The 21,041-nt window shown below is 42.8% G+C and overlaps 1 protein-coding gene across 4 annotated transcripts; it reads right to left on the minus strand.

The window, feature by feature from the left end:
• Positions 1-8,949: 8,949 nt before the first annotated feature.
• LOC308469371 (vomeronasal type-2 receptor 26-like) lies at positions 8,950-17,729 on the minus strand. 4 transcript variants are annotated; one of them, XM_080991710.1, is made up of 6 exons: positions 17,299-17,729; positions 16,108-16,399; positions 13,681-14,469; positions 13,233-13,463; positions 11,957-12,083; positions 8,950-11,382 (listed from the first exon to the last, which is right to left on the minus strand). In XM_080991710.1, exons 1-6 carry the CDS (start codon positions 17,520-17,522, stop codon positions 10,490-10,492), a joined length of 2,556 nt encoding a protein of 851 aa, XP_080847836.1. In that variant the 5' UTR covers positions 17,523-17,729; the 3' UTR covers positions 8,950-10,489. The 4 variants fall into 4 exon arrangements, with proteins under 4 accessions (XP_080847836.1, XP_080847835.1, XP_080847837.1 ...); XM_080991709.1 differs by having other exon boundaries at positions 13,681-14,523; XM_080991711.1 differs by having other exon boundaries at positions 13,681-14,523; positions 16,108-16,347; positions 17,299-17,434.
• Between the last annotated feature and the right edge of the window lie 3,312 nt (positions 17,730-21,041).

Below are 21,041 nucleotides of genomic sequence, written 5' to 3' on the forward strand. Positions count from 1 at the left end.
AGCTATTTTGAGCTATCTTTTAGCAAAATCTGCAAAAATGGCACTGCCGACATGGGACATTTTGCCGATTTTCACCCATCCACTGCTTCGAACTACAGTATCATGGGTATGTCAATCAACATTTGATGATCTCCTTCTACCAATCCACAATAGAAAGTGTCCTTTCATACTGCATCACGGTGTGGTATGCTGGTTTGACATCAACCGATAGGAAGTGCCTACAGAGGGTGGTGAATACAGCACAAGATATTGTGGGCTGTCCCGTGAATTCGTTGGATGAAATAGCGGAAGAATGTTGCCTCAGGAGAGTGAGGAAAATTCTCAGGGGTGATTCACACCCTGGCTGGCATTTTCTTGATCTCCTGCCCTCAGGCAAAACATATAGAAGCATGGTTAGTCGCACCAACAGGGTAAAGAACAGCTTCTATCCGTGGGCTATTAGGCTGCTGAATGGAAAGATAACAGGGCAACTGACTTTCGGGTTTGGTGTGTGTGTGTTTCAGTAAACGAGGAGAATTAAGACTAAGAGAGCTGAGTGGGGGGTGCTCGTGTAATCTCACTGTATACAAGTTGTACAAGTGACAATAAAGTATTTTAATTTCAATGTCTGAGAAATTCCAGACATATGGAAACCCTACTGTTGAATAGGACGTCTCTATTCGGAGAAATGCCAGTGGGTATGGGGTGGTCCGGTGTCTTTACAATGCGTACCTTTTTTCAAAAAGTGGGGGCCAATGGACAAGGTTAGGCTTTGCTTTGAGGGAGCGAAGCTCAGTGGCAGAAGAAGAAGAAGAAGAAGAAGAAGAAGAAGAGTTTGGATTTGATATCCCGCCTTTCACTCCCTTTAAGGAGTCACAAAGTGGCTAACATTCTCCTTTCCCTTCCTCCCCCACAACAAACACTCTGTGAGGTGAGTGGGGCTGAGAGACTTCAAAGAAGTGTGACTGGCCCAAGGTCACCCAGCAGCTGCATGTGGAGGAGCGGAGACGCGAACCTGGTTCCCCAGATTACGAGACTACCGCTCTTAACCACTACACCACACTGGCTCTCAGAGCAGTTGCTTCACATGCAGAAGGCCTCAGATGCAATGCTTTGCATGCAGAAGGAAGTCCCAGGTGCAGTCTTAATGACCATCTGTCAGGGATTATTAAGATGTGGTTCCTGCATTTCAGGGGGATGAATACAATGACCCTCGCGGCCCCTTCCAAAACTAAAGGGAAGTTGACTTCCAATTAATCTTGAAGATATGACTCCACTAATGAGGTGATCTCCTTGCTGGTGATAATTCACAGCCAGATGTTTACATAGCTGTCAACTTTCCCCTTTTCTTGCGAGGAATCCTATTCAGAATAAGGGAATTTCCCTTTAAAAAGGGGAAACATTAAAAGCTATGGATTTTTATCCTCAATCAAATTTTTATCCTCAATCAAATTCAGTGGACATTTTGCCCTCTGCTACATTTCTGTGGTCGGCCTACTACACTTCCCTTCTGACTATTCCTCTCAGCACAAGCCACTAATTAGGGGAAAAAACACCCAAATTCTTGTAAGACAGAGGCTTCGCTGACTTCACAAATATGGGGTTGTTCAGCTCTGGCTTCAAAGCCAAAAGGGGAATGAGGTGAAGGGTCATAGCTTCTGTGGTGGAGCATCTTTTTTTGCACCCAGAACAGTGGTGTCCAAACTTTTTTCAAAGAGGGCCAGATTGGACGAAGTGGAGGGCCGACCAAAGGGCCGACCTTTGTGGTTGACCTTTTTTTAGGGTTGAGTTTGTTGAGCTTTGTTTTAGGATAAACAGGAGATAGAATCATAGAGTTGGAAGAGACCACAAGGGCCATCGAGTCCAACCCCCTGCCAAGCAGGAAACACCATCAGAGCACTCCTGACATATGGTTGTCAAGCCTCTGCTTAAAGACCTCCAAAGAAGGAGACTCCACCACACTCCTTGGCAGCAAATTCCACTGTCGAACAGCTCTTACTGTCAGGAAGTTCTTCCTAATGTTTAGGTGGAATCTTCTTTCTTGTAGTTTGGATCCATTGCTCCATGTCCGCTTCTCTGGAGCAGCAGAAAACAACCTTTCTCCCTCCTCTATGTGACATCCTTTTATATATTTGAACATGGCTATCATATCACCCCTTAACCTCCTCTTCTCCAGGCTAAACATGCCCAGCTCCCTTAGCCGTTCCTCATAAGGCATCGTTTCCAGGCCTTTGACCATTTTGGTTGCCCTCCTCTGGACACGTTCCAGTTTGTCAGTGTCCTTCTTGAACTGTGGTGCCCAGAACTGGACACAGTACTCCAGGTGAGGTCTGACCAGAGCAGAATACAGTGGCACTATTACTTCCCAGATAAACTGCCACAGGAGCCAGATTAAACCAACCAGCGGGCCAGATCAGGCCCCGAAACGGACTTTGGACATACCTGACCCAGAAGGTGCCAGGGTCCACCTCTGCTAACTGCTCCAGGTAGGACTGAGGATGTTCTTGACCTGGAGAGCTGCTGCCAGCCAGAAGATAGCACTGAGCTAGAAGGCAGCTTCCTATTGATTACGCTCCACAATGACCTATCTCCTGCGCCCTTTCACCTGCCCTATATCTTGACTGCATGGATTCTGTGGCACGCAATATATTTTATACATCAAACAATATATTTTATACATCAAACTTTTCAAGCACAGTGGAGTAAATAACCTCCTGCTGCCCTTAATTGTGATGTTTGCATTGTTGTTCCCAAAGGTAACATTTGAAGATTATTTGATTATGGGAAGGATAATAATAGATCACTGTTGTTCTGATGATTGTAAGGGGAAGAAACTTATGGGAGCAGGTGGAGAACAGGAGAAAAACATGTTGACTCAGGAATCTGACATGGTTCAAGGAGGAAGAAAGTGCTGTATGATGGACATCAGAAGAGCCCTGAAGCTGGATCAGGCCTAAGGCCTATCAAGTCCAGTATCCCGTTCTCAAAATTGGCAACCACCTGCCCCAAACAGAAGCCCATAAGCTGGAGATGAGTGCAGCAGCACTTTCTCTACACGTGTTCCCCAACAACTGGTACTCAGAGCATCCTCTCTCCAATATTGGAAGGGGAAACATTTCTTCAATTGCCAGTAGCTATTGTCGAATGAAATTCTTCTCCTAGTCCCCCTCAATTTTTCTCAACCAAGTAGCCCAATTTAGGGTTTGGGTGGGCAAGGTCTTGTTGTCGTCATTGTGAAGAATTTTAATTTAGGGTCATCCCTCTGATAGTGTGAGGATAATCAAACAGAGATGTCTAACTGCAAACAGCTCCTTCTAGCTGTTCTACAAATTCTAGACTGGTGAGTGGTTTGCCAGCTGTTAAGACTATACAGGAAGGCTCCAGAAATAGGTAATAGAAGGATATTTTATTTCAAGAATCAGAGTCCTAATACAGAAAATAAATCTGCAGGTCAGTGTGACCAGAAAAGAAGGGTGTGTCTTTAACAGCCCGACTCACCATTAAAGGACTCAGAGCCCCTCAAGTTTGTGATAGGTCAGAGAAAAATGAGCTGAGTCAAGATCCTGTGAAAGCAAGGCAGATCTTTATTATTCTGTTGCAACAGAAGTTCCCCTACCAGCTTTGATAGGAGGTGAGGACCCAGGACAAAGATGTGCAAGAACTTCTAAAGGTTTTAGAAATTGCCTGGTCCCTTAGCCAAGGACCACCCAAGGAAGCATCATAAATGTATCACAGAAAGCGGTGTTCTACAACAGAAATGTGAGAGTATGGCTTGTCTCAGAAGAAGATGCTCTATTGACATGTCTGCTCTGCTTAACAGATACCTGCCAGACTGGTTTTGCATAGGAGCAGGTCTCTTCATTCCAAATGTTGTTGTTTAGTCGTTTAGTCATGTCCGATTCTTCGTGACTCCATGGACCAGAGCACGCCAAGCACTTCTGTCTTCCACTGCCTCCTGCAGTTTGGTCAGACTCGTGTTTGTAGCTTCGAGAACACTGTCCAACCATCTCGTCCTCTGTCGTCCCCTTCTCCTTGTGCCCTCAATCTTTCCCAACATCAGGGTCTTTTCCAGGGAGTCTTCTCTTCTCATGAGGTGGCCAAAGTATTGGAGCCTCAGCTTCACGATCTGTCCTTCCAGTGAGCACTCAGGGCTGATTTCCTTAAGAATGGATGCGTTTGATCTTCTTGCAGTCTATGGGACTCTCAAGAGTCTCCTCCAGCACCATAATTCAAAAGCATCAATTCTTCGGCGATCAGCCTTCTTTATGGTCCAGCTCTCGCTTCCATACATCACTACTGGGAAAACCATGGCTTTAACTATACGGACCTTTGTTGGCAAGGTGATGTCTCTGCTTTTTAAGATGCTGTCTAGGTTTGCCATTGCCTTTCTCCCAAGGAGCAGGCGTCTTTTAATTTTGTGACTGCTGTCACCATCTGCAGTGATCATGGAGCCCAAGAAAGTAAAATCTCTCACTGCCTCCATTTCTTCCCCTTCTATTTGCCAGGAGGTGATGGGCCTAGTGGCCATGATCTTCGTTTTTTTGATGTTCATTCCAAATAGTTTATTTATTTATAGGATTTACATGAGAAAGTGAACTATTTGGAAAGATCCTTTATCCCCCAAGACACTTCCTTCCACTGCAGAGAAACATTTGGGGTCATTTAAGGGAGCCCTGCACCGTTTCTGAATCCGGTTAATGTAGCTATGTTTGTGTGCCCACTCTGTATATTTATGAACATTTATTTTATTATTTGGACACCTTGGAATTAGAGGAGATGGCAGTATGCTATGGTAGATTCTTGTGCAACGTAAGAGAAAAAGGGATTAATATAAACTGGCACATGCAAAGCTGCAAAGACGTTTCCAGATTCTGCCCATGTTCATTTATTTCTGAAGGGGAGAGAACCTCTTCACGCAAAAAGCTCCAGGTTCTGTTGCCTTTGTCCAGCATCGTTTGTGATGTCGAACTGTTCAGATTCCAGTTACAGATAGGTAGCCGTGTTGGTCTGCCATAGTCAAAATAAAAAAATCCTTCCAGTAGCACCTTTAAGACCAACTAAGTTAGTTCTTGGTATGAGCTTTCGTGTGCAAGCACACTTCTTCAGATACACTGAAACAGAAGTTGCCAGATCCTTCTATATAGTGAGAAGGTGGGGAGGGGTATTACTCAGAAGGGTGGTGGGAATTGGAGATTGGCAGATAGCTGAGATGAGCCTGCTGACGACTCTTAACGACTGTAATAGGTCTTACAGGAAAAGGCAGGGGGTGAGAAGGTGAGAAATGGCTTAGTCATGTATAATGGGATAAGAATCCAATGTCTTTGTTCAAACCAGGTCCTTCAGCTCTCTATAAACCAGGTCCTTCAGCTCTCTATATCTCTATATCTTTGTTCAAACCAGGTCCTTCAGCTCTCTATATTGGACAAACAGGCCAAACCTTACGCCAAAGAATAAATGGACATAAATCTGACATCAAGAATCACAAAACAGAGAAACCAGTAGGAGAACACTTCAATCTCCCAGGACATTCTATACAAGATCTCAAAGTAACTGTTTTACTACAAAGGAATTTCAGAAATAGACTGGAAAGAGAAGCTGCTGAATTGCAACTCATTACCAAACTTAAAACCATGGAGAAACCTGGTTTGAACAAAGACATTGGATTCTTATCCCATTATACATGACTAAGCCATTTCTCACCTTCTCACCCCCTGCCTTTTCCTGTAAGACCTATTACAGTCGTTAAGAGTCGTCAGCAGGCTCATCTCAGCTATCTGCCAATCTCCAATTCCCACCACCCTTCTGAGTAATACCCCTCCCCACCTTCTCACTATATAGAAGGATCTGGCAACTTCTGTTTCAGTGTATCTGAAGAAGTGTGCTTGCACACGAAAGCTCATACCAAGAACTAACTTAGTTGGTCTTAAAGGTGCTACTGGAAGGATTTTTTTATTTTGACTATGGCAGACCAACACGGCTACCTATCTGTAACTGGAACCATGGAAGGCAACACATTGAGCCGCATGAAATGGAAGTCCATCAACCTCACCAAGAAACTTGCACAGGTACAGACTGATATCTTCTTTCTTACTAAATGCAAGAACCTGGACATTATACCCAAGGGTCTTAGAATTAAGAACCCTCTACAATCCACGTATCCCACTGAATATGCAAGAAAACTATGCAACACTTTCTCTAAGAAACTGCTCAAACATCTGATCAGCATTCTCTACTCTAAACAGAAGCTAATAAAGGAGGAACTCCTTGTATTAGACAACTCTATCAGGAACCACCAAGCTTGGCAAGAGTTCCAAAAGGAAAAACAAAATATTTACCACTCTCAACTGGAGCTACTGAAAAAACAGAAAAACAAGAAACTCTCTAACCTTTCCAACCTACAGGCTACTAATCAAAACAAGATCAACAATATTGTCAATCTCTCACAGCAAGCACTCAGCCCAGCCGAGGAATCAGTCCTTTCACGTGGACTGTCATTCTGCCCTGCCAAATCCCCACACATGATTCAGTTCTACGGGGACTTGGAAGCATTTTTCCGCCGTTTACGCCTGAAGGAGTATTTTCAACACACACAACAACAAGACAAATCAGAACAAACAACAACTTCACAACACAACACCTCTCAACCCACTGGAGAACAACAACCACCCTCCCAACAGAACACTGACCACCAACTACCTCCGAAAAAGTGTTACACAAAAAGGGACTCCACATGGACCCCTCCTGACGGACGCAATACCACACTGGACTTGTACATTGACTGCTTCCGCCACAGAATCCAAACAGATGTGACCAGAAAACACCATCGCTTACAACAAAATCTAAACCATGCTGAAAGGAGAGCCATAGATAATCTCAGAAACAACCCAGACATTATAATTAAAGAAGCAGACAAAGGTGGAGCTGTCGTCATCATGAACAAAACTGACTACATTCAGGAGGCTCACAAACAACTTTCCAATACCGCCTTTTACACAAAATTGGACTCAGACCCCACACAAGAATACAAGAAAGAACTGAACAAGATTGTTAAGGAGCTACCCCCACACATCCAAGAACAGATCCTCACCAACACACCAACAGAACCTCGACCAGGAACTTTCTATCTTCTACCTAAAATACACAAACCAGGAAATCCAGGAGGCCCCATCATTTCAGGTATTGGCACTATTACAGTGGGTGTCTCCGGTTATATGGACTCTGTTCTGAAACCATATGCCATCAGTGCTCCCAGCTATGTACGTGACACCACAGATTTTCTGAGGAAAATACAATCTTTAAATAATCTTCCCAACAATACTATACTAGCTACTATGGATGTGGAATCTCTGTATACCAACATCCCACACAACGATGGTTTACAAGCTATAAGGAACACCATTCCAGATAAAACCACAGCGGACCTTGCCACCAAACTCTGCCAATTTGTCCTTACCCACAACAACTTCAAATTCGGTGATGACCTGTTCCTTCAGATCAGCGGCACAGCAATGGGCACCCGCATGGCCCCACAGTATGCCAACATCTTCATGGCAGATTTAGAACAACGTTTCCTAAACTCCTACCCACTCAAACCTCTCTTGTACCTACGATACATTGACGATATTTTTATCATCTGGACACATGGTCAACAGACCCTGGACACCTTTCACCAGAAATTTAATGATTTTCACCCCACAATCAACCTTACAATGAATCAATCTATGCAAGAAATACATTTTTTGGACACTACTATAAAAATACAGGATGGGTGCATAGACACCACCTTATACCGTAAACCAACTGACCGACAAACATATCTACATGCCTCTAGCTACCATCCCAAACATACCAAACAGTCCATTGTATATAGCCAGGCACTACGTTACAGCCGCATCTGTTCCAATTCTACAGACAGAGACTCTCACCTAAGAGATCTACAGCAAACCTTTTCAGAACTAAAATACCCAGCAGATGAAGTTAGACAACAGATCAACAGAGCCAGACTTATACCCAGAGAGAACTTGCTGCAAGACAGACCCAAAAAAGAAAATAACAGAACACCTCTAGTCATCACATACAGCTCCCAAGTTAAAACAGTACAACACATCATCAGAGATCTACAACCTCTCCTGGACAATGACAGTTCTCTTTCTCAAGCTCTGGGAGGAAGACCTTTCATTGCCTACAGACAGCCACCCAATCTTAAACAACTCCTAACCCACAATAATACTACAACCAGACTTAACACGGACACTGGCACCAGAGCCTGCAATAAACCCAGATGCCAACTTTGCTGCCACATACACCCGGACAACACCATTACCGGCCCCAACAACATCACACATACCATCTCGGGACTATTCAATTGCTCATCATCTAACATTGTGTATGGCATCAAATGCCAACAGTGTCCTTCAGCTCTCTATATTGGACAAACAGGCCAAACCTTACGCCAAAGAATAAATGGACATAAATCTGACATCAAGAATCACAAAACAGAGAAACCAGTAGGAGAACACTTCAATCTCCCAGGACATTCTATACAAGATCTCAAAGTAACTGTTTTACTACAAAGGAATTTCAGAAATAGACTGGAAAGAGAAGCTGCTGAATTGCAACTCATTACCAAACTTAAAACCATGGAGAAACCTGGTTTGAACAAAGACATTGGATTCTTATCCCATTATACATGACTAAGCCATTTCTCACCTTCTCACCCCCTGCCTTTTCCTGTAAGACCTATTACAGTCGTTAAGAGTCGTCAGCAGGCTCATCTCAGCTATCTGCCAATCTCCAATTCCCACCACCCTTCTGAGTAATACCCCTCCCCACCTTCTCACTATATAGAAGGATCTGGCAACTTCTGTTTCAGTGTATCTGAAGAAGTGTGCTTGCACACGAAAGCTCATACCAAGAACTAACTTAGTTGGTCTTAAAGGTGCTACTGGAAGGATTTTTTTATTTTGTTCAGATTCCCTTCGGTTAGCATAGATTCCAGAACATACCTACACGAGGTCATTATCACATACATCCCACATTCTGCCTGTTAAGTTGTGGGCGAACATAGCAGACGACACAGTGATTCTTCAAACAGCTCTTCTTTATTCAGATGTCAGAACAGAACTGAGCTGAGGGGCTCAGTCAGCCTGCTTATATAGAGCTCCAGAACAATGTAACTGTTGCCATTTTCTAAAACTATCCAATCACTGAACGTCACTTTTCGATCCTTCATTTGCATACAAACTATCCAATCACTGAACGTCACTTTTCGATCCTTCATTTGCATAACTATCTACAGTATCCCCCTGCTGGCCCAGGGTGAGAACTTCAGTACATAACACTGCCCAAAACTTTAGCCACGTTCCCCTTTCTTTATGTCTGACTCTCACACCTTTACTTCTCCTGAGACTACTCATCTCCTTTCTATCTAAAATCAAGGTCCACATCCTGTCCAAAACCGTTTCAGTCACGTCCTTCCATGTATTAAATTTTCTCCCAGCCTTGCACTTTTATTCCTCATCAAGATCCATTTGCTGAAAATATTTATCTTCCGCAAACTCTTTGTAAATGAGCATCAACTTTGCAGATTCCCATAAGACCTTATACCTATGTCCTTGATGGTGAGCGAGGAGAGACTTTGTGCTGGTCATCAGGCAATGGTGTTTCCACTGCCTTGCCTTACCCTCCAGCCCTAGGAGCCTTCATGAGGGAGCTGTTTCCAGAGGAAGAACTGTGAGGGGGGAGAGATTTGTCTGCCATCATGCAGTGCTTGGTTTCACCTGTGCTGCCACACCTCCAGCCCAAGGAACCTTCAGAATGGAGTTGCTGACATAGGCATTATGTGTCTTGTGAATCCTATAATATAATATTTTTAGGTGTTTTGTTAACAGTGTTTTATAAATTGTACTTGATTTACTGATTATTAGTAATGGTTTCACCAACGAGCTGTAATTGTTTTACAAATGAATTGTTCACTATTCCCTATAATTCTATATTTGTGATGTTCTATTAAACTATTGTTATTTATTGTTTATAAGCTGCCCTGCGATTCATTCGAACAAAGAGGGGCATAGAAATATAATTAATCAAATCAAATGTAGCTGTCTAAATGCGACTTTATTCTAATTTAGCTAAGTTTATTTAGTATTTTAGCAATTCAGTTTGCAACTTCTAAAGCAGCTTATGCAATTCAGCTCAGAGTAATGAGCAGTTTAACTCAAGAGAGAAGAGGCTGTCACAGGAATGATCTCAAGCAACAATGCATATCTCCACAGTTGCTGTTGTTGAAGAACCAGGTATCAGAACTTCTTAGAGGTCTTCTGAATATTATCCAGTAGATGTTTACCTGCTTTCCATCACATGTGAGGCTAAGGCAACCATGGTAAGCACACAATTGGATCTTTGCCTCACCATATACATGGCTAGTTGCACATTGCAGCCAATATTCTGCTGTGGACTTCTAACTCTACAGTTCCATGATATCCCTAGAGCTAACAATCAAATATCATATTTAGCTGTTTCTGGTCTTTCTCATGTTCAGATCAGGCCTCAGTATAATAATGTAGCATTTGGGAAGGAAGATGCATCCTAGAAGCCCAGCACTGGAGGCCAAGATGGAGAAAACCTGCACGGCTACCATGAATTTCCCCTTGGTGCTCAGGTAGGTGGGGACAAAGGACACCCAAACACTGCAGAAGACCAGCATGCTGAAGGTGATCAGCTTGGCTTCATTGAAGGATCCTGGAAGCTTTCTGGCTAGGAAAGCCACTGTGAAGCAGATGGCAGCCAGGAAGCCCATGTAGCTGAGGGAACCACAAAACATGGCCACAGACCCTTCATTGCATTGCAGGATGATCTCCCCAGGTTGGGAGTGCTTGTCAGAGTCAGGGAAAGGAGGAGATGTCCCCAGCCAGATCGTGCAGATGAGAACTTGCACACTGGAACAGGAAATGACAATGGAGTTGGCCAAACACTTCCCCAGCCATCTCCTCGCCCTGCTTCCTGGCTTAGTGGCCAGGAAGGCCAGCACCACAGTGATGGTTTTTGCCAAGACGGAAGAGACAGCAACTGAGAAGATGATGCCAAAGACTGTTTGGCGCAAAAGGCAGGTCCCTTTTCTTGGCTGGCCAATGAAGAGGAAGGAGGACAAAAATGAGAGAAGGAGGGAGATGAGGAGGATGTAGGAGAGATCCCTATTGTTGGCTTTGACTATGGGAGTGGCTTTGTATTTAATAAAGATTTCTAACACAAAAACTGTGGCTAAGGATATGAGGATGGCAAAGGAAGCTAGGATGCTCCCCAAAGGTTCTTCATAGGACAGGAAGGTGATTATTTTGGGTACACATTGATTTTTGTCTTTGTTTGGATGCTGATCTTTTGAACATTTGGTGCATTTGGCAGTATCTGCAGAGAGAAAAAGAGACTTCAGTATCCTAACAGCAGTTGTAAACCAAGCTAGGCATATGGGGAAGGTAGGCATATGGGAGAGATAAAAAAAGAGCACAGTTTTGTTGGGAAAGAGAGAAGCAAAAGTTCACTGGCAAAAACATCTCGATCCATGGTCTCATCCACCAAAATAGATCATGTGGAGCATGGCTAGAAAAGCTTGGCCTGTGAGATATTTCAGAAGCGCTTCTATTAAGTGTAAACTGGTGCTGGGAACCTCTGGCCACTGGATTAAACTTAGCTCAGCAGGTCACCCCATTTGGTGATGCCACTTTTTGAGTTGTGTGATGGGTAGGGCCTCAAAGGCATAATTGTCAACTGATGACCTGTGCATGTGTGCATTGGTCAAAGAGGTGGACATGCTTTCCCCCCGTTAAAACTGCTCATCCCTCCTAGTGCTGCTCTTTGAACCTCCAAAAACCTGAGAGGCATTTCACTCATGGGATGCCATTACAAACATCATGCTTAGGCTGGCTCAAACCTTTGCCCCATCCTCCCAGGTAAGACGGTTTTTCCTGAGGTCTTGGCCTACCTTCCTGAGTGGAGATGGTCCCTTCTGAGCAGGGAGTGCAATCATAGCAGCAGGGGGGCTTCCCTTCCTGAATCTTCTTGACATATCCAGGGTGACAGCTCTGTGAGCATCTTGAATGAGGCATGGTCTAGGCAGAAATTGAGGAAGGAGAATCAATGAGAAACGATCAGGAGCATTTGTGCTTTTGGAAACAGATCGCAGTGTTTTGGCAAGATTGTGGAAAACATATATTTGCTTCCAATGGCCATAAGTGACCCCAGGCCCTATTTTGGCAGGTGATTAATAATTGCCAGCTCTGATTAATATTTGTGAGTGGGTGCAGGGTGTCCCTGTTAGAATTCCTGCTACTTGATTTCAGTCATAGGATTGTTGTCTATCACATGACGGTATATGTTTTGACACCACAGTGTGGGAAGTGACGAAGACAGGATGTTTGTGTTACTGTGTTCCGTGAAATGGGACTATTGTCCTTTGTTCTTTTTCTCTTTGCTGTCTGATGCTAGAGAGAGAGGGAGCCATGTTGCAGTGCTCCGTGTGTGTTTAAATGTAAATAAAGTAGATTAGCCAAAATGCTGAGTTGCTGAGGTCTGTCACGCGAAATGCACAAACTCTGCAGATCCCTAAGTGTGCCAGTGTTGGTTGGCATTGGTCACTGTGATGTTCGGGCAGAAGAAAGCTTTTGAAGCTCCCAAACGATCGGCCAGGAGGGAGAGAACATGCCAGTTGGGCATGTGTCTCTACCAGGATCCTACTCGAGTGTAGGCTGAACTCCTGACAGTCCCTACAGGAAATACATGCTGTCCTCTGGATATTCTGAACAGATTGGGAAGGCCTTACATTTGGGAAACTATTTGACTGTGCTTAGGAAAGTCTCCTATTCACTGTGAAATCTTATACATACTCAAGAGGCTGTTCCATTCATCTCAATGACTTTGTTCGAGGGAAGTACAGTGGTACCTCGGTTTAAGAACAGTCCTGTTTATGAACTATTTGGTGTATGAACTCCACAAAACCGGTTTCATAGCTTTACCTCGGTCTAAGGACGAATTTGAACAGTGGAAGAGCACCAGCGGCGGAAGGCCTCATTAGGGAAAGCGCACCTTGGTTTAAGAACAGTTTCGGTTTAAGAACGGACTATCAGAATGGATTAAGTTCGTAAACTGATGTACCACTGTATCAGTAAAATCACAGTCAAAGTCTCATATGTGCAATTCAACAAGCTATTAGAGCCTAGCAGATGTCACAAGTAATAAAATGACATATCATTTCTCCATACCTTGTTAAAGGCCAGGGGCCAGACAATTGCTTCTCGGTTGATGGTCAACTTTACCTCTGAGGACGCCTGTTTCTCTACTTCCCCAATCTTCACTCTACCATGAGAGGTATTAGGAAACAGCACCCAATTCACAATATCGAAGTCAATGGCCAATGCCCCATTCTCATTCAAGTACTGTCCATCAGGTGAAGTATTAGAATAGAGATGCACTTCTTTCAAGAATGGATGAAGCTACAACGACAGAGGAAACTCCAGCACTAAGAAAACATGAAAGCATTTTGGATAATTCACTTCCCCTGTCAGTCAATATACTTGTTAGACCAATATAGACAATGCTACTTGTGAGACCAATGGTCTGACTCATTTTAAGGCAGCTTCCTATGTTCCTAATATGGTGATTCCAGAGCTGGGACAATGAACAGTAGTTTGCGAAAGGAAAAGGACATACCTGCCATGGCTGAATCTTTTGAAGTCCCAACAGGTCTCCTCCACCCATCAGTGACATCCGCTTTGATCTGGATGAATATGCTGCATGCAAGGCCTGAGCAACGGCTAGGATACTGAAGTAATGAACATAGCTATCTTGGGAATGAACCTGTTCAATAAATTCCTGCTGGATCATCACATTCTCCGTCTCCCTGCATCTTGTCCAACCTCTCACAGACATGGCATGTTTGGAATATGAACATTCAAATTCTTCTTGCCAAAGAGCCAAAAAAGAAGGGAATATTGGTTTGGAGTCGTCCTTTTTTGTCCTTGTTTTGGTCTTCATTACAAAGGACAAAGAACCATGGGCATACCGGAAGGATTCCGTCTCATAGAACAAGACTGTGTTCTCAAGAGCGGTGATTATCCAGACTTTCCCCCCAGTTTCTATCCTTTCAAGCAAGGTTTGTACCTCCATGATTGTGAAAAGTCCATATTGAGAGTCTGTACAGTAAACAAAGACATTGACTTGTCTCCACGTGGCAGGGGCTTCATGGGGTAACCACAGCCAGGTTTGTAGTAGTACTCTTTTTGTGAAGGCAACACAGATTTCCCTTTTGATCATTAGGGATGTCAAGATACTCAGGAACCTTTCTCCATTGTCATTGTCTGGAGCAAAGAGACCAACCCACGTCCACCTGAAATGCAGGAGGAGTTGGATAATTCCCAGGTACTGAGTTTCTTCCTTTGAGACCATCTGGTAGATGAAAGGGGACTGGACTTTATCATGAAGAACAAAGCCATAACTGAGCTGTTGAAGAAAAGAAACTGGTGTTTTGTTTCTCAGGACAAAGATTGGATACCTCTATGTGAATTAAATTAAATTAAATTAAATTAAATTAAATTAAATTAAATATGTTGAAATATTTAATTAGCATAAGCCTCAATGTTTTTTTGAGATTTCATATATATGCAATGTATTTATCAACTAATGGCAATTGTCTCTAAGCAGTTTAGAAAAACACAATAGAACAAAATTATGAATGCAAAAGTCTAAAATCAAACAAAATTAAAATGCATCCTGCAATACTATAAAGCCTTCAGTAGGACTGGGAGGTCAGTCTACCACGACACCCAGAGGGGTTTCTACATCATGCACAGCTCCTCCATATTGAAATCCTATGAAAAATTAGAGTTGTGTGTTATCAGCATGGACTGCAGCATTAGGACTGTTTTCCAATGGTCCCTTTTGAATATGACCACTGCATCTCCAACATCTTTTTCTGAACTTTTTCCAATTCTATAATACACTGTTTGAGGTGTGTCAAAAACCAATGTACACAGTCTTCCAAAGGCAGTGGCCCCATAGGTCTGTATAACTATATTATGAGATTGACAGGTTTATTTTAAATTCCTTTCCTGATGGTGTACTTAGCATGGAATTTGCTTTTACATGACTGCTGTGCATTGAGTCAACATCTTCACTGACCTATCTACTAAGACCCCGTGGTCTCATTTCTGTTCAGTCAATGCCAGTTCAGAACCCAGGAGCAAACATGTGAAATTAAGGTTGTTTCCCCCCTCAGCGTGCATGAATTCACACTTGTTTACATTGAATTGCATATGCCTTTTTATTTGGAGTTATTTGGAGCTCTTCACAATCTGTTTTTGGTTTAACAATCTAGAACAATTTAGTATGATCCGAAAACTTGGCCATCTCACTGTTCACTCCTAAATTCAGATCAGTCCTGATACCAATTCTTGAGGTACTCCACATTCAACATCCCTCTGTTTGGAGAAATTCCATTCACCTAGTTGCTGGGTGGCAGTTGTGGCGCCATGCGGCTCATTGCTGGTGTCATGCCATTTCAGTCTCCATTAGCCAGAGGTTGTTTGCTGGAGACAGATTCACACATCCATTCTCTTCAGTAGTTTCAAACAAAGGGCACACACCCAAACATGGATGTCTCCCAGATTTACATAGGCATGGACCTCTAATACTATCTTTTTCATGTGACTGAACCAGTAGACATACACATACAGTTTCATGATATAACCCCATTAATGATTAACCTAGCAAGCTCTTCTTCAGCTTCAGTGGAAATTTCCAACCATGCCACACGGTATACAATAGTCACACTACAAATTTAGTTCCCATTTCAATGTACATTAAACAATTTTATTTAACAGTTCCTGGAGCTGTAAGAAGAGGTAGCAGCCTCATGGAACAGCGGAGGAAACCTTTCCCATGTCAAGCTCAATATCACTAAGACACTTGAAAGTGCCAATTTCTGGCAGGGCAAAATTTATGTAGCAGCGTGCCACAGAGGCTGCAACTGGTTGGGGGGCAGGGAGCAATAAAATAAATTGCCCTAAGCTACGCATACCTTGCTTTTCTTATGAAATGGAAAATGTTGCTGGGTATGTTTGACTTGAACCCAGTTCTTACCTGTGGTATCTTGTAGATGCCCGACATGCTTGCAATGTGCATGGAGATATCGGTTTCACCCCCTTCAATAATAGCTAGAAGGTTTCCCCGTCTTCCGCAGCTGTAGTTTGGAATGTTGATTTTCCCACCAGCAAGCAGGTCTGTCAAAGCATCAGTAGTTATTCTTCCATCAAAATAGGTATCATAGATGCTGTAGCCCAGGGTGATGTTGGGTAAGAGCCTGGGGTTACGATTGATCTCCTGAACAGTAAGTGAGAAGGAAAGAACGTGCCAGTTCCTCCCATTCATCAAACTACAGAAACGTGTGTCACATAGTCATCCACCATTCAGTGAAAATGAGTCACAAAGTTGTTTGTATAAATAAATTAAGGCAAACTTGAAAGAAGACCAGTAAGTAGGGCAATGTGGGGCTGATTTGGGGATGCTATTACTGTAGCAGTAATAGCATCTGTAGTATCTTTGCAAAGGAGGAGGATGGAGGCCCATGTCCTGGTAACCTCCTTAGCCATCTGACCAGTTCTGTGGCTACTAGCTGTCAGTGTATCAAAAGATCACTCTAGGAATTATATATCTCACAAAAACTGGTAGTGAGTCAAACCTAGGACAGTAATTCTGTGGATAAACGTCTAGAAGATTATTGCAGATTGAGAGTAGGAGCCTTCCCATTATTCATGCAAAGTGACGTGGCCTGAGCATTCAGGCTTCCACAATGTTTCATGAGAGACAATGAGATAACTACAGAAAATCTGCAACATTAACACACCTTTTTTAGCTTATAGAAAATAAGTTTATTTTAGAGAGCATGACTTATTTTTTTTAATACTTAAATTATAGTGTAAAGCACATTGAAACACTGCTTTTCACCAAGTAAAGTGATGTACAGAAAACTTTTAATAAACCAATGGAACAAATAACAGGTCTCCATCCAATGGCATTATTGTTTAGACTGCCAGGAAGAATTCATCCTAGCTTCAGTCACTTTCATCTCACAGGTTTAAGAACAAAGGTGGTGTTTGTTGACAGACAGACGGATGCCAGCAATACTCCTACTCAGATGTTCTAGTTGTATTTGATTCCTGTGGGTGAGATGCTCCCTTAATCTTCAAACAACAAATATAGTGATTTATCAGTATGGCAAGAGAAGTGGAGAGTATTTAGGAAGAAGGAATATGGCTATACACCATTACTTACTTCTGAAAATCGCTTACTGGGGTGCTGGAAAAGCTGAAGGGAGGTTGACTTCCAATTAATCTTGAAGATATAATTCCACTAATGAGGTGGTCTCCCTCCTGGTAATAATTTACAGCCAAATTTCTATCCTTGATAAGATTCAGTGGACATTTTGCCTTCTGCTGCATCCCATGCGTTGCTAGAGGCAACAAAACAAGCAGCGGTATAATCATCATCATCATCATTTTGGGTCTGCCTGCTACTCTTCCTTGTGACTGTTCCTGTCCATAGAAGCTGCTAATTAGAAGAAACCCAAAAAAACTGCAAGACAGAGGCTTCAGCGACTTGACAAATACAAGGGGTGTTCAGCTCTGCCCAAATTAGGATTGAAGGGAAGGGCCATAGCTCAGTGATGGAGCATCTTTTTCCCACCCAGAAGGTGTCAGGTTCAGTCTCTGCTACCTGATAACAGGTAGAGCTACCTGGAGAGATGCTGCCAGTCAGTAGATGGTACTGAGCTAGAAGGCAGCTTCCTATGTTTTGATTGGGTTTTATACTTTCTCCTTCAAATGCTCTATATCTTGGCCCCAAGGTATTTTATACATCAGACTTTTCAAGCATAGTTGAATAAACAACCTCCTGCAGCCCTTAATTGTGAAGTTGACATTATTGTTCCCCAAGGCAATATGTGAAGGGGTGTGGAACTATCTCTAGGACTCTGCAGAGAATAAGAATAAATCACTGTGGTTCTGATAAATGTAAGGCGGTAAATATCTCTTCTGAAGCTGCTTTATGGGAGCAGCTGCATAGAAGAAGAAGAAGAAGAAAGTTTACTCAATACATGGTTCAAGGATTGGCTGATCTTTATTGACGCTAGATCAGGTCAAATTTACATAACACCTTAGTGTAAATAGACCCTCCCAGTGGTTTATAAAAAGTAACAAAAATAATAATTTAATAAAAGACAATGTTGAAAACAGCTATTTTAAATATTCAAAATATTGTAAAATAAACAATGAAGCTAAAGATAGATAAAAGCACATGCTAACTTCTACATATCTGAACCCTGATTCTGCAAACTACCAACATGAAGCTACAACTGTTGGAGGCAGTGGAAGACAGGAGTGCCTGGCGTGCTCTGGTCCATGGGGTCACGAACAGTTGGAAACGACTAAACGACAACAATTTTTGAAATAAAAATTATCCAGTCCAAAAGTGGAGCGTTCTCCCTCTGGAAGTTGCGGACTCTCCTTCCTGGAGGTTTTTAAGCAGAGGTTGGATGGCCACCTGACCTGGATGCTGTAGCTGAGTTTCCTGCATTGTGGGGGGTTGGACTAGATGACTCTTGGGGTCCCTTCCAACCCTACAATTCTATGATGCTAATAAAACCCTTTGTTTTATTTTGCAACCTTCTGATGAAAAAAGATAGTTGAACATGGCGGTGAGTGAACATTCAAAACTAAAAATCAAGCCACACAAAATGAAATACCTGCACCCCTAGTGCAAAGGAGCTCAACATTGTGTCTGTCCCAATGCTTCACTTTGGCACAGGACACAGTCACTTCCGCACCATACATTGAAAGCATTCTTTGGCCAACACTCATTACTTTCTCCAAAGAATCCTGAAAACAGTAGTTTGTTTGTTTGTTTGTTTGTTTGTTTGTTTGTTTGTTTGTTTGTTTGTTTAAGGTTCTGAGAGTTGTTAGGTGACCCCTACAGATGTAGCTGTGCTGTTCTTGAATGCCAGGTCATAGAAAGACCATATTAATCCACAACTTAATCATGGATACAGTGGCTGCTGATCTGGGCTGCATTGCTGAAAACTGGATGTGTAAACTGAATGAGCCTGACCTAACACAACTGATCTCATCTGGATACTCAGTATAGGCTTGACCATGGGGTTAAAGGACAGTGTGATGCCACTAGTGTCCATAGAATTATTATCCCCTTTACCACAAAACTTCAAAACCTCTATCTGGGCAGGACAGATAGACAGGGGATGCTGCTGGTTTATTGATCCCCTTATTGGCCAGGGACTCTCCTGGCCAAGATGATCTCTGGCATGATGTTGGAGGACCATAATCATGTAGAGGTTGCCATAGAGCCAAACTGGGACTTCATGGCCTCCATGGCAACCGTTGGGCTGTCTCAAATGGTCACATCAGGCAGGGCACAGCCATGAGTACAAGATTGGATTACAGTGGTACCTCTGGTTACGGATTTAATTCATTTTGGGGTGCCGTGCACGCAGAGCACTTCTGTGCATGCGCGAGCGGTGAAACCCAGAAGTATACACTTCCGGGTTTGCCGCAGCCATAACTCAAAGATTCTGTAACCTGGAGGTTACGCAACACGAGGAAAATTGAACTGAAAGCTGCATAACTTGTTTTTCTTAGCTTTTTTTAGATCAGTGTAGATCCAACCCTTTAGCGGTTGCTGGTTTGTTACTGGACCAAATGCAAGGTGTTACAAAAAATCCTAAGAGCTTGTCAGCAGTTGACTTGTGGAATTGCCTTACTCTGTATGTTGTTGTTGTTTAATCGTTTAATTGTGTCCGACTCTTCGTGACCCCATGGACCAGAGCACGCCAGGCACTCCTGTCTTCCACTGCCTCCCGCAGTTTGGTCAAACTCATGTTGGTAGCATCAAGAACACTGTCCAACCATCTCATCCTCTGTCGTTTCCTTCTCCTTGTGCCCTCCATCTTTCCCAACATCAGGGTCTTTTCCAGGGAGTCTTGTCTTCTCATGAGGTGGCCACAGTATTGGAGCCTCAGCTTCACGATCTGTCCTTCCAGTGAGCACTCAGGGTGATTTCCTTAAGAATGGATAGGTTTGATCTTCTTGCAGTCCATGGGACTCTCAAGAGTTTCAAAAATAGCTAATTTTTATTCATCCAACTGCTTCCATATGCACAATATTAATAACCTCAATATGGTTCCCTGCTAAAGTTTTATTTACGGTATCTCAGCAGCATAATTTAGGAGAGGAGTAGGATGAGGGTAGGCCTTTTGATTGTTGTGAAGGATTTCAATTTAAGGTCAGCTTTCTAAAAGTGTGAGATTAATCAGCTTGATTGCAAATTGTAGCTTCCTGTTATCAGGACTCAGTCTGGTGAAAGGTTTGCCAGCTAGTTAGACTATACCAGAAGACACACAAAAATAGGTTAACGAAGAGATTTTTTTGAAAAAGAATCAGAGTCCCTAATACTTAAATAAATCAAAAGATAAGAGCAATAGAAATCAATATATACATCAGCAATGATGTATCCAGAGAATGGGGCTTCTCCCTCGAAACAACTGCTTCCGACAAGGATAAAACCTCTTGGTCTAAAAAGACCTCTTTATATACTTTCATATTGCCTTTGCCAAGCACCCTTTGTGATGTTCAACATTCTCATTGGTTAGCATAGATTCCGGAATATATTACTGTAGATGTTTTGGTGGGATACTACCAAGGGACAGATATAGATTAATAGAAAGAAAAAAACACAGGATTTTTAAAACAAGCAAACATGTGCGTTAAGATATAGTAGGGGTTCAAATCATTGACAGCTGAAAAGGCTGTGTGGTCCCAAAATAACCAGCAATAAATAATCCTAACCGTAATCATCCTTTTGTAAGATCAACGAAGTGCCCAATCTGCATTAACCTGCTTGTTGATTGTGAATTACTCTGATCACTGAGATTGTCACCATACTGTGGTAACTTTGTTCTTTTGCAATCCAGAGAGACAAGTTATATCCCGTATGCTATAGGACTTTCA

The sequence above is a fragment of the Podarcis pityusensis genome, assembly GCF_964106645.2.
Source record: "Podarcis pityusensis genome assembly, chromosome: 2".
Taxonomy (NCBI): Eukaryota; Metazoa; Chordata; class Lepidosauria; order Squamata; family Lacertidae; genus Podarcis; species Podarcis pityusensis.

Excerpts from the sequence above, each read along its gene's own strand:
- LOC308469371 (XM_080991709.1), bottom strand. The coding sequence starts at position 17,522 with ATGATGATGATGATGATTATACCGCTGCTTGTTTTGTTGCCTCTAGCA. Across the intron at positions 14,524-16,107 it reads GCATCTACAAGATACCACAG|AGGTATCCAATCTTTGTCCT; the intron begins GTAAGAACTGGG and ends TAATTCACATAG. Across the intron at positions 13,464-13,680 it reads AAAAGATTCAGCCATGGCAG|CTTCATCCATTCTTGAAAGA; the intron begins GTATGTCCTTTT and ends CTGTCGTTGTAG.